Below are 13879 nucleotides of genomic sequence, written 5' to 3' on the forward strand. Positions count from 1 at the left end.
TTACAGAAAGGCCTCAAGTCACTGGGGTGTGCCCTGGGAAGGGAACTGGGGAACTGTGGTCTCTGGCTTCCCACTTCAATACGACCCTTATTCCTAAACATGTTCCCGTCACTGCTGCTGGTTTCCAGGTGGCACTACTAATGGGGGGGGGGGCTTACAAGGATATGAGTGCCGTTCGGACTTTCAGGCCACGCCGAGCTAAGCAGTAACTGAGAAGAGCTGCGTACGTGGACAGGGCCTGCAGCACGGGTGCTGTGGTGAGCCCTGCTTGTCTGCATGGCATCAGAGCCTGGCACAGACTTTCTGATTGGAGAGTCACGTCTCACTGTCAGCGTTCAAACCCTGCCCGCCCCCATTCTCAAGGACCCCTCTTCTGTGGAGGATGCCTATTCCTGAGGGAAGAGCAGGCACCACAGTCAGTGCTAAGGAGGCTGGCAGCACCTTCACGTGCAGCCTTGGGTGTTCTGAAAGCATGGCGTCAGGTGTGCGGGAGCCTTGGGGCCAGGAGCTGTACCCACACACTGCCCTTTCTGGCAGGCACTCTCAGATTACAGTGTCACCCCATCATGCAAGGAACAGGGAGTTTATGCCGCAGCGGACTGGCCCTGTGGAGCTGAGGCACAGCAGGAGAGGAGCCCTGGACACAGGCTGCCATGTAAGCGGGGCCAGCTGACCTTGATAGTCTGTTTTTAGACCCGCGCCATGCAAGCCTTGGCAACCTGAGTTCAGTTCTTGAAACACATAACGGTGACAGAAGTGATCCCACAGAGTTGTCCTTTGACATTCACACCCACACACACCCACACATTATATACAAGTGGACACGCACGTTAGAAAGGTTTGTTTCATTTCTGTACTTTTGGCTAAGGCAAGGCTGTGAGGAACAAAACTTTATAATTACATATAATTAAAATGTCCATAGAAATACCTTGTTTGGTGGAATACTATACCACAGGAGCATGTTTTCTCTCAGTACACTCAGTGAACAGATTTCTATTCCATTTTTAAAAATAATTTATGGCCGGGCGGTGGTGGCGCATGCCTTTAATCCCAGCACTCGGGAGGCAGAGGCAGGCGGATCTCTGTGAGTTCGAGGCCAGCCTGGACTACCAAGTGAGTTCCAGGAAAGGCACAAAGTTATACAGAGAAACCCTGTCTCGAAAAACCAAAATAATAATAATAATTTATGGGTTTTTTTTATTTTTTTGAGACAGGGTTTCTCTGTGTAGCTTTGCGCCTTTCCTGGAACTCACTCTGTAGCCCAGGCTGGCCTCAAACTCACAGAGATCCACCTGCCTCTGCCTCCCAAGTGCTGGGATTAAAGGCATGTGCCAACAGTGCCTGGCTAATATAATTTATGTTTTATGTGCATTGGTGTTTTTCCTGCATGCGTGTCTGTGTGAGGGTGTCAGCTCCCCTAGAACTGGAGAATGAGAAGCTTTCACTGTCGGATGCTGGACTCGCCATGGCAGGGGCAGAGGGAGGAGGAGGGAGAGAAAGCAGCTGAGGCAGAGTTTAAAAAGGAAGTGGAAGAGATGGGTAGAAAGGGGTTCCACTGCTCCTAGGGAAGCTGGAGGGGAGACAGACACACTGACAGACAGCAGAACAGGAGGGTCCTCACCATCTGGGGAGGGTATTTACTGAATGTTGTCTCCAAATTATAAATGCCTCATGAATGGTCTTCAATCCCTGGTGCCAATGGCCCTGGTCACAGCAAGGCCTCAAGAGGGGCAAGGCAGGGCTTGGGTGCAGATGGGGACCTGTGCATGGCCTCTGGCATGAGAGTCCAGGCTCAGCTCGAGACTCCAGGGACTGAAGGGTTGCCTCTTACTCCCTCAGTCTGTGTGTAGAATGTTGTAGGCCTCAGTGGTTCTAGTTTATCCTCACACCGACTCACTGACCACAGAGTGGGACTCCACAAAACGTACCTGTATTCAGGAACACTCAGGCACCCAGGGCTTCTGTGGAGGTATGTATGACCCATGCATACACTTCTCTATAGACATACACCTATGTGTCTGCAAGAACATTTACCATGGCACTGCCCCACCGCAGGAGCTCGGTCCCCTTTTTTTGCACTGGTTTTAAATTTTGCTTTTCTATATGCTGATTAGACATTCTATTTTTTAAATTACATTATTTATTTTCTATTTATTTGGGCAGCGGGCAGTGAGTGTGCTCATAGAGGTGAGAGAGCAACTTGCAGGAATTAGTTCTCTCCTACCATGTGGGGCCAGGGATTGAACTTAGGTCATCGGGCTTGGCAGCAATTACCTTTACCTTCTGAGCCACCTTGCCTACCCTAGACATTTTTTTTTTAATAAAGAAAAACAACCAGTAGAAGAAATATGAAAACGAAGTCTAGAAACAAATTAACCTGCCCTAAGCCCCAGACCCCTCAGCAAAAAGAGACCTCAATAGGAGCAAACTGAGGGGTATGGTTTTAAAGCTGCAGGCCCAGTCCTAAAAGGCATATTGTTAGGGCTTAGGCTGGGCCTTCAGAGAAGCACAGGTGGACGCATTTAGCATGTCTCCCTCAGTTCATTTAGGAGCAAACTCAACCAGGAAAGTCAACACAGGAGAGCAATCCACGGACTGAAGGAAGAGGAGTTCTTACACCCATGAGAAAAGTAGCCCTGGGGTCTTCAAAGGCAGCTCACCGGGGCCTCAGAAGCAGCTTCCTCGCAGGCACACTTCAGAGCTGGGTGAAGAATGCTGGCTTGCTTATAAAAGGGTCCCACCACGGCCTGCTCCTTAGGAGGGGAGACGGGGACGCAGCAAGGCAGGACCAGAGTCCCAGTGGAGCCATGCTTGCTGCCTCTGGCTTGCGTCTGACACTGCTCTGCTGGCTGGTTGCACCCCAGCCCACCCAGCCCGAGAGGCTTTTCCACAGCCGGGACCGTTCGGACCTGGAGCCATCTCCCGTGAGCCAGGCCAAGCCCATTGCCGACCTCCGTGCTGCTCAGGTAAGAGGAGAGACCCACAGAGTAGCAGCGTCTGCATGCACAGGCAGTATACACCACACACACACACACACACACACACACACACACACACACACACACAGGTAAGAGGAGAGACCCACAGAGTAGCAGCGTCTGCGTGCACAGGCAGTATACACCACACACACACACACACACACACACACACACAGGTAAGAGGAGAGACCCACAGAGTAGCAGCGTCTGCGTGCACAGGCAGTATACACCACACACACACACACACACACACACACGCACGCACGCACGCACGCGCGCGCGCGCGTGCGTGCGTGCGTGCGTGCGTGTGTGTGTGTGTGTGTGTGTGTGTACATGTAGAGACCGGAGCATAACTGAAGGATGGCTGTGCAGAGGCAGAGAGCCTGCTTAACCTGGTGTCGTCTTTGTAAAGCTGGGAATGACACCTGGGGCCTTGCACAAGCCAGGCAAGCACCTCCACTACTGAGCTGCATCTGATCTTAATCCTTGCAGCATCAGTGTCTAGGTGCGATCAGCCCTGTGCAGAGCGCAGCTTTAAGTGTCAGAGGACATTCGAACGTGAGCATGTGGTGCTGTCAGGCCCCATGCTGATGGCATCCCTGGGTTGGCCTCCGCCAGTCGGAGCATACAGAGAAATGAGAGCTGCGGCAAAGGTTCCCTGCACCGTGCTATTGAGTGGCATTCACCGACACAAGAAGATCATGGCGCCCTTTCTCTAGAGTCATGGGTTGCAGTAAGAGTGGGTTTGAGTTGCCGGTCGGTGGTGGCGCACGCCTTTAATCCCAGCACTCGGGAGGCAGAGGCAGGCGGATCTTTGTGAGTTCGAGGCCAGCCTGGGCTACCAAGTGAGTTCCAGGAAAGGCGCAAAGCTACACAGAGAAACCCTGTCTCAAAAAACAAAACAAAAGAGTGGGTTTGAGCAGACCTCTTGCCCCTCGACAGCCCCTGCAGTCTGGTGGTTACCAGGCACCACGAGCAGACAGATGATCAAGATTTCCCCCTAAACTCCTGACTCCAGGGGACCCCCATGGTGGAGGGCAGTGAGAAGGGATGATGGGCCAAGCTTGCCTTGGATGCCAAGGGACACCCCCGCTGCCCCTGTCTACCCTGTTCTTGCATGCTAGAAGTCCTCCAGACTCTCAGAAGGAATCTTGCCCAGTCCCTGGGAATTGGGGAGTTCCAGCTTCCTGGGTGGGCTTCCCTCTCAGCTCCTCAGCCCACAATGTACACCCACCTCCAGCCGTGACCTCTTCCCTTTGGCATGGCCCCTTCCCTCCAAGTCCCACTAGCTGGCCTGCTTCGACTTCGCTCCTCCACAGGGCATGTGGCACCCATGACGTCACTCTGGTAGGCCCTGGATACTGTCCTTCATCTTGAACTCCGCTCCGTATCCCGTGCCCCTCCACACCCGCTACAGCACAGGAAAAACCCTGGCCAGAGGCAACCTATGAATTCAGGGCTTTTCTTTCCCACAGAGATTCCTATCGAAATATGGCTGGTCAGAGGAGCCTCGCCCAAAGGAGTCAGCAGGGGTCCCTGCGGGCTCCACCTTGGCTCAAGCTGTGCGTAGATTCCAGAAGGCGAACAGACTGCCAGCCAGTGGGGAACTAGACTCGCCTACACTGGCAGCTATGAACAGGCCACGCTGTGGCATCCCTGACACAAAGCTGCCACCTCAGGCTGCCCTGCCAACCCCTTTAGGTCTCCGGCCCAGGGCCCGGCAAAAGCGCTTCCTTCAAATGCTGCTGCCCAAGCCAGGTGGGCAACATGAGGGCACCCCAGACACTGGGCCCAGCCGGGCCTTCTCCAAGAAGACACTGACCTGGAGGCTGGTGGGGGATGCCTACAGCAGCCAGCTCTCCGTGGAAGAGCAGAGGTATATCTTTAGACTGGCCTTCAGGATGTGGAGTGAGGTGACACCCCTGGACTTCCGGGAGGACCTCACTGCCCCTGGCACCATGGTGGACATAAAGCTAGGTTTTGGGAGAGGTAAGAGGGGTACGGACTTGGGATCCCTTCCTGCCTACTCTGCAGGCCGCCTCTGAGTCCTCCCCCAGGGCCCCATGCCCAGTATCATGCCTAGGGCAACCCGGGCCAATCACAACTTGATTGCCTTGTCCCCCAGAGTGGTGTGGTTCCAGCTCCTACCTGCTGGGCTTCTTCAGAGATGACACCTACAAGGAGGGGGTAGCATCTGCTCTGGGCAGATTCTAAGGTCTTTGCTGTTGGGGTTCACTTGCCTGGAGCACATCCCAGCCCATCAGCCACCCATTCTCCTGGGCACATGGAACAGCAGTGGGTACAGCCTACTTGACCTGTGTGAAGACACCACTACCTCCTTGCTGACAGACTGAACAGATACCCTGACTCCTATGGCCCATCTGTGAAGTACAGTGTTCTCATCCACCTTGCTGCTCGCTCTCTTATGCTCTCTCTCTCTCTCTCTCTCTCTCTCTCTCTCTCTCTCTCTCTCTCTCTCTCTCTCTCTCTCTCTCTCTCTCTCTCTCTCTCTCTCTCTCTCTGGGTTAATTTCCTAATTCTAGAGTACATGAGACATGGTTTGTTATAAAAGTATAGAGGTAAGAGACGGTGACCTTGAGGTCTTCCCCATTATAGTGACCCAGCCCCAAATGTTGTCCCCTCCATCAGCACTGGCATCACACACACACACACACACCACACAACCACCCCCCACACACCAGTTTCTAGTCTTTTTTGTTCTCTATGTAGCCCTGGCTATCCTGGAACTCGCTCTGTAAACAGGGCTGTCCTCAGAAACCAGAACTCCTCCTGCCTCCGCCTCCTGAGTGCTGGGATTAAAGGTGTGCACCACGGCACCCAGCTTGTGTCTAGACTTTATAGCCACACTGTTCACAGACCCCCAGCAGCGCCGTCTGCTTCCACGGACCTTATGCAGAGTCCACTGCTGCACTAGCTCCTGGAGACGGGTGGTGTCAAAGTCTGTACTGTCAGAAAGGGACTTAAGATGGGCACCTTCATTCACTGCTACCCACCCCTCTCCCCACACCAGGCCGGCACTTGGGTTGTTCGAGGGTGTTTGACGGGAGTGGACAGGAGTTTGCACATGCCTGGCGTCTGGGTGAGATCCACTTTGATGATGATGAGCACTTCACCCCTCTCTCCAGTGACACGGGCATCAGCCTTCTCAAAGTAAGAGGCTCCAGCTGCTCTGTTGGGAAAGGCAAAGCACCTAGCACAAGTTCAGAAACCCAGCTTTTCCTTGGTGTGTGCATAACCTTCTAGAAAGTTTAGCAAGTCTCTGATGGTGGTTCCCCAGGACTCACCCTGTTTCTCTCCCAAGCAAGCACTACTCTGCACAGGGCATAGGCCAGACCCCTATAATTTAGTGACTGGTCCCAGCATCATCAGAGACTGAGGTTTGGTTCCACACCTGTGGTTTGTGTTCCCCTTAGGTAGCTGTCCATGAAATTGGCCATGTCCTGGGACTGCCTCACACCTACAGGGCGGGATCCATAATGCAACCAAACTACATTCCCCAGGAGCCTGCGTTTGAGTTGGACTGGTCAGACAGGAAAGCAATTCAGAGACTATATGGTAAGGTGCATCTAGGGCAGATCCAGCCGAGGGTCCCCAGGGGGCTAAAGCCAGCAGGCTCCACTCAGTATTCACTTGGAGGCTGGTCTCCAAACAGCACAGGTTGCATGGCTGAAGGGACAACCCCAAGCGCATCTGCAGGCTCTTAAAGTGATCACACTAGACCACAGACAGCCACAGGTGAAGATCAACCACCCCTTCTGTGCCTTCTCTCTCCACTCCTTACACACTGGTGAGGACAGAGGACATCGTGGCTTTTAGACACACAGAGCTCCCATACCTCGGCATCACAGAGCTGTGTGGATACAGAGCCAATGTAAGAAGCTGTGATGCCACACATCAGCTTCGCCACAAACTTTCAGTTGTTATGCCAGGCACCTATGGCTATTTAATACAAATGGTGGGGTAGAGAGGCGGCTCAGCAGTTAAGAGTGCATTCCAGCCTTCCAGAGGTTTAATTCTCAGCACCTACAACTATCTGCAATTTCAGCTCCGGGAATCTGACCCCCATGGGCACCCACACACATACATGTAATTAAAAAATTATTTTTTTTTAAAGAAAAAGAACGGATGGTTGGTTACAGCACAGATGCCCAAGCAGGGAAAGCATTTCCATTCCTAGGTCCTCACTGAGTCCATCCCAGTTCTGCTCTCATGTGCTCCCATTCTTGACATTCAAAGCCTATTGCAGACACATGACCTTCCCCCAGTGGAAACATGGCTGTTTGTGTGTCCAGAACCAAATCAAATGTCTTTCCTCTCATGAGATCAGATGGACCAACAAGAGGCATGGGCCAGCTGCACTAGGGTGGTTACAGAACTGCATCCAGACTGGGTCTGGGAACCAACCCTGTGAGCAGCTTTCTAAAACAGCCTGTGCAGTCTCTATGGTGCTTCTTTAGGGCATCCCAACAGGAAGTGCTAGCCATGTAGTCGTCCCCATTCCAGACAATTATGAACGCTGCTGTTTGCAGTGACAAATGGCTGGAATTATTTCTTCTCTCTCCAGGGTCATGTGAGGGATCATTTGATACAGTGTTTGACTGGATTCGCAAGGAGAGGAACCAATATGGTGAGGTGAGGGTGAGGTTCAACACCTACTTCTTCCGCAGTAGCTGGTACTGGCTCTATGAAAACCGTAACAACAGGACTCGTTATGGGGACCCTCTCCAAATTCTCACTGGCTGGCGTGGAATCCCCATGCAAAGCATCGATGCCTTCGTCCATGTCTGGTCATGGGGAAAGGATGAGCGATACTTTTTTAAAGGTAACAATGCTTTGGGCATCGCTCTATTTCTCTTACTCAACTTGCACTCAGGATGTTTCCAGCACTTACCAAGGTTTCATTGTTGTTGTTTTTTTAATTTTTTTAAAAGACTTATTTATTATGTATACAGTGTTCTGTTTGCATGTATCCCTGCAGGCCAGAAGAGGGAGTCAGATCTCATTACAGATGGTTGTGAGCCACCATATGGTTGCTGGGAATTGAACTCAGGACCTCTGGAAGAACAGCCAGTGTTCCTAACCTCTGAGCCATCTCTCCAGCCCCCAAGGTTTCATTGTTAAGTGCTGGTGACCACTGGCTTTCCTGTTTGCTTAGGCAAGATGGCAGGCTCAGGGTGGGCTGTATCCTGATCTTAGGAAGGTTCCTAAGTCACCAAATGAATAAATGTGGCTAGATGCCTCTAGCATGGAAAAGAATGGTGTCTTAGGGTTTCTGTTGCTGTGAAGAGACACCATGACCACAGCAACTCTTACAAAAGAAAATATTTAATTGGGTGGCTTACAGTTTCAGAGGTTTAGTCTGTTACCAGCATGATGGGAGATGTAGGCATGCAGGCAGACATGGTGCTGGAGAAGGAACTGAGAGTTCTACATCTTCATCTGTGGGCAACAAGAAGTGAACTCTCTACCACACTGAGCATAGTTTGGGCAAAGGAGACCTGAAAGCCCACCTCCACAATGACACACTTCCTCCAACAAGGCCACACCCACTCCAACAAAGTCACACCTAATAGTGCCACTCCTTTGGATGCCACTTCCTTTCAAAACACCACATGTGGTCTGTAGACTAAGACTCGAGATTTCCATGATGTTTGTGGGCTTTCACTGAGAGGCATCTAGCATTCTAAGACAGCAGTGATGGGCAGGACAAACAGTGGGGTCAAACTGAAAAGTCATGGGAGGCCTCAGGAGATGGTTGAGTGAGAAAACCTTTCTCTGGAATCATGGCAGAGCACCACACAGGGCTGACTTAGGTCCTATTGGAAGCTATCATTTGGAATGACATGAAGCGGCATGCCAGTTTGTCATGGGATGGTGGGTGAAGTCTCACTTGGGTGGAGTTCAGGAGTCCTGGGTTGTATCTCTGGCCCATGAGTCCTGGGTTTTATCTCTGGCCCATGCCATGTTTCTTGTGGTCTGGTATTAATAAACCACATTGACAGTTTTGGGTTGGCTCTCAGGAAATCAATACTGGAGATATGACAGCGAGAATGACCAGGCACACACAGAAGATGAACAAGGAAGGAGGTATCCCAAATTGATTTCAGAAGGCTTCCCTGGCGTCCCCAGTCCCCTGGACACTGCCTTTTATGAGCGGAGGCAGCAGTTAATTTACTTCTTCAAGGAGTCTCTTGTAAGTATCACTAGATCCAAGTTCTTAGTTGAAAGATATTCTCATTACTTCAGATCTACACAACAATGGCAGATCACCAGATGGGAAAATACTTAGAATTTCATTCACGTCTACATAATTCAGTGCAAAGTCAGATTAAATCAAGACACTGTTGTAAGTTCAGAGTCAACAATCCTCAGAAAAGTGTACGTCTGCTTTACTTTGCAGGTATTTGCTTTTGATGTCAACCAAAACCAAGTACTTAATTCTTATCCAAAGAAGATGAGCCAAGTGTTTCCAGCAATAATGCCACAAAACCATCCATTCAGAAACATCGACTCAGCTTACTACTCTTATGCACACAGCTCCGTCTTCTTTTTCAAAGGCAATTCATACTGGAAAGTAGTTAGTGACAAGGACAGACAACAGAATGCTCAGCTTCCTATGAACGGCTTATTTCCCAAAAAATCAATTTCAGAGAAGTGGTTTGATGTTTGTGATGTCCATATCTCTACACTGAACATGTAATGAGATCAGGACAATTCAGACAGTGCTAGGACTTAGAAACAGTTCTAAGAGAAAGTCAGACTTCTTTGCAAAGAAAACCAACCAGATTCTTAGTGGCTAAAGCAAATATGGCTTCCCAGGCTAAAACTGAAAAAGAAAGCATTACTTGAACTTTAAAAATAGATTTAAGGACCAGTTACTTGGGGAAAAAGTATCTTTTAGAAACATCAAATAATTTACCCTAGGGAATTCCCATCTTTTCAATTCCACATGACCTCTGCCATCCCAATAGTACCACCAGTGGTCACAGCGTTGTGTGGTACAGAAATGGCTTGCTTTCACAGCACTTAAACTGAGGACTGGTCTAGGGTAGGACACAGAATTGAAATTAACTATACTGCACAACACGTTATAATGACGTGTTTAACATTTGACATGAACCAAAGGTCCCAATGTGTCTTAGTCAGACCTACATCTCTGCACTCTGCAGTGGCTGCCTCCTCCTGCCAAATGCAACTTGTCTGTGCACACAGCTCACCCCAACTGGCTGTGACTTTGAATGCATGGCCTTTCTGGCTCACCCTAAATGCTTGGTGGTCTTCTCTCCCTGCAAAGCAGTGAACACTTAATTATGTCCTGCAGGCCAGGCCACACCACAACAGGGCTCTGGAAGCTAGATGGGTAACTAATTTTCCTAATCTAGGACAGGCATTGTCCTTTATCTTCTACACAATAGGGATTATGAATTTTTTGTTTTGTTTTTTTTTTTTCAAGACAGGGTTTCTCTGTGTAGCCCTGGCTTTCTTGGACCTCACTCTAGAGACCAGGTTGGCCTGCCTCTGCCTCCCAAGTGAGAGTACTGAGACTGAAGGTGTGTATCACCGTCCAGCTGGCTTACAACTTCTTAACACACAAAGCCACTGTCATATAACGATGGTATCTGGACAATGAAATTAACTGAACAAGGTTCAGAAACCTGAGTGGTCAGGCCACAGAGTCTTCTAAAGGAACAGCTAAAACACATGTACTTCAGGAAACTTTAATTTAAACCAACATAAGTAATTACAACACATTTGAGAAGGATGTTTTATTTTTTCCTGCAGAAATTTTCATGTTATTGCTATGACAAGGGAAAGAGCCAAATTCCTACTTCCTTGGTTAAAAACCATCTTCCTTCGATCTGAAGGCTTTTCAGCTGAGGAGAAGGGCTAGGAGACAAGCAGTCCCAACATCCCAGCTCATTTCTAGGGAAGCAGGGGGAAATCCTGATGAGTTCATCTGCTCCAGAGGTGCTATGCTCAGTGGAAGCAGCCAGGTCAACAAAGGGCTGTGTGTTACTGTGTTCACACTCACTGCAAGGGTAAAGGGACAAAGTAGTCCTGAAATGGGACTGCTGAGTTGGTTCAAAAGCTTTACAATTTCACCAAAACTTTAAGGGTTTCAGTGATTAATTCTTGTAAACAGACGAAAATGTGCTCCAAGGACAATGCAAACCAAACAAGAACTAGACAAATGGCTAGAGAATCTGCCTTTGCTGCAATGGAGGCCAGCTGAAGTGAGAGAAACCCATAGCTGCAGGCGTGGCTGGTGTGGGAGAGGCTGCACAGTGACTGGACACCAGAGTGTCACCCAAGCAGAAGAGTCTGCTTGATTTACGTGCTGCACACTTCCTTGAAACTATTAGTCACAGCCCCATATGCAGTCAGCTTTGGTAATGGGAGAGGATGAAGGCATGCAAGTGGGCAAGATCCCTAGAGCAGCATGGCACAAGCAGAATGTTCCAGGAGCATGAATGGGTGGCAGACCTTTACCTTGAACATTATTATCTAGGTTGTACTTCATCAAGTTTTGCTAATCACAAGCAAATCAAATCACAGCAATGTGAAGAATGCAAGTGGGAAATACCAAGGTATGTTAAATAAATAGCTTATTTATTCAAAATAGTTCTCTTACCTTATTCACAGTTTCAAGTTTAAAATGAAAAAATGATAGATAGTACCTATTCTTTACCAATATCACATAAAGTCAAAGAAAAGTGAGTCCTTTTGGAACATGCACTGAATAGAGACCTGCACAATTACCAGTCTTTGAAAAATCCTGCACCACAGCTTAGAGGGTACACTTTTTGTGCAATTTAGAAGGAAATGCTGATGTGCAGAGTTTCTACTAGCCATTTGAACCCGTAAAGTCACTTGGATAAAAGTTTTCTTAGCCAAAGTAACATTTTATCCAAAATAATCTCATCTTCCACCTGGTGGTTTAACACACTGAAGACTATTTGCAAGTGTAATCTCATCATAGGAAGTGTGCTATCACGGAGGAACCATGTACGTTTCTAGGAAATACACTGGGAAGCTTTTGGTTCCATTCTGGTTTTTCACCTTTCAAAGGAAGAAGCCAAAACAACCCACGTCCTCTGCCTGCTGTGGGAAACGAGTCTCCACTGTGGACCTGTTTAAATGGCATCTCCTCATATTTAATAAGACTCAGCACCGAGTAGACAGAACAGCTCTGGGTTGGGAAGGCACTGACAGAGTCCTCAGGTACAACTTTGGGTCACGGGACAGCACCGCCACTTGACCCGCTGCTCCCAGAGGCAAGCTGCTCCAGCAAACAGATGATGACTTCAATTCTTTCCAGCAGAGTTGAGTTTCTGTTGGCAGTTGCTCTCAAAAGCTGAGAATAAATCTGCTTGTTGGTTTGAAGGACTGTATCTTCTTCAGTGTTACTGCTAGAGTTAAGCAGACAGGTGAAGGGGATAGAGGGAGAGGTCAGAAACAACAGGCACTTTATAAAGCAGCTGCACTTCCCTGTGACTGCTCAGTGAAACACACAGAGACCACAGCCTCAGTGGCAGGGGCACTGGGAGAAGGCACAGTGAGCGACCACGAAAACATGGTCAAAGAATATATGCCTTCAAGAGAGGAGAGTAGGAGTTACGGCTGGTAAGGGCATGGAGAGGCTAGGTGGCCATTCCTCTACTCACCAACCCACATCCCAACCAGCAGCTGCGCTCTGGTCTCAGATTCCCAATTCAACTTCTTCCCATTTGTACAGCTCATGCTTTTTCTTAACCTCTTGCTACCCACTGAACTAAAGTCACTGTTCACAGGCTCCACCATGTCAAACAAATCCTTTTCCTCTTAAGATAATTAGCTGATTTGCCTTACCTACCATTTTACTCAACTAAATACTTAATGTATTTGTCTCTGGACAGTCCATGAAGTTATTCATTTGTTCTCTGTACTACAAGAAAGGGCTCCAGGATTCCCAGAGACTACTTTTTCTAGCTTTTCATCTCAAATCCTAAAGCCTCCAAAATGTCGAGGGGGGCCCCACTCTGCTACAGCAGTGAATACTAAAGTAAGGGAGAAGAAAATCTCAATTCTTAACCCAAAGTAGAATAGATTCTTTGCAACTTAATAAACAAAATTTACATTTTGTCCAACAGCACCTACATAGTTGTCATATCATGAAGCACACTCAACAGCTTGAAAATGAAAATTTTCAAAAAGAAATTTAATCTTAATTTTTTAGATTTCACTATAATTACTGGGAACTTAAGTTAGGCTTGCTTTTCAATGATTAAGCCCACTTTCTCCGCCTCAGGCTAAGTGGGAGAAATAGCAGTCAAAATAAATAAACTAATAACATTCAGTCACAGTCACATTCTGACCTCCTTTACTCTCAAAGGAGAGAACTAGGTCTGCTTCTTTCAAATTTCAATGCAATTATTAGCTGTTTTCACCTGCACATGAGTAAAACACAACCAAGTCACTGACTTAGTAACCACAGTGCTCTGCTGCAAACCTGCCACAGTATCATGTCTCTGTTGCTTAGCAAACCTGAAAACACAAATCAGCTCAAAGGACATGCAGTCTGCATAAAAACTTTAGATTAAAAAATTTAATCTAAACTAGCTGGGTGTGATGGTTCATGCCTTTAATCCCAGCACTCAGGAGGCAGAGGCAGGTAGATCTCTGAGGCCAGCCTGGTCTACAGAATGAGTTTGGGACAGCCAGGGCTACATAGATAAACTGCCTTGAAAAACCAAATAATTTTTCTTCAACATTAATAACCTGATCAGAAATAAAACTTATTTAGGTCACACATAGGACAACTGTGATATAAAACATAACAAAAGACTCAAATTACCACCTGTCAGCCAATCACTCAAACCACTGATTTATGAAAAATCATT

The 13879-nt window shown here is 48.3% G+C and overlaps 2 protein-coding genes across 4 annotated transcripts in view; one reads left to right on the plus strand and one right to left on the minus strand.

Moving 5' to 3' along the window:
- Positions 1-1365: 1365 nt before the first annotated feature.
- Mmp21 (matrix metallopeptidase 21) lies at positions 1366-12075 on the plus strand. Its single transcript, XM_028868761.2, has 7 exons — positions 1366-2966; positions 4454-4967; positions 6010-6149; positions 6413-6554; positions 7564-7821; positions 9020-9192; positions 9400-12075. The coding sequence occupies exons 1-7, from the start codon at positions 2622-2624 to the stop codon at positions 9697-9699; spliced, it is 1872 nt and encodes a 623-aa protein (XP_028724594.1). The 5' UTR covers positions 1366-2621; the 3' UTR covers positions 9700-12075.
- Positions 10751-13879, minus strand: part of Edrf1 (erythroid differentiation regulatory factor 1) — a 36233-nt gene continuing 33104 nt past the window's right edge. The window contains exon 25 of one of the 3 annotated variants that reach the window (XM_028868739.2): positions 10751-12406. In XM_028868739.2, the coding sequence (XP_028724572.1) occupies positions 12235-12406 (172 nt within the window). In that variant the 3' untranslated portion in view covers positions 10751-12234. Of the gene's footprint in view, positions 12410-13879 lie in introns of all 3 variants that reach the window. The other 2 variants (XM_028868729.2, XM_028868747.2) reach the window with 2 other exon arrangements.

Source organism: Peromyscus leucopus, chromosome 1, assembly GCF_004664715.2.
Source record: "Peromyscus leucopus breed LL Stock chromosome 1, UCI_PerLeu_2.1, whole genome shotgun sequence".
Taxonomy (NCBI): Eukaryota; Metazoa; Chordata; class Mammalia; order Rodentia; family Cricetidae; genus Peromyscus; species Peromyscus leucopus.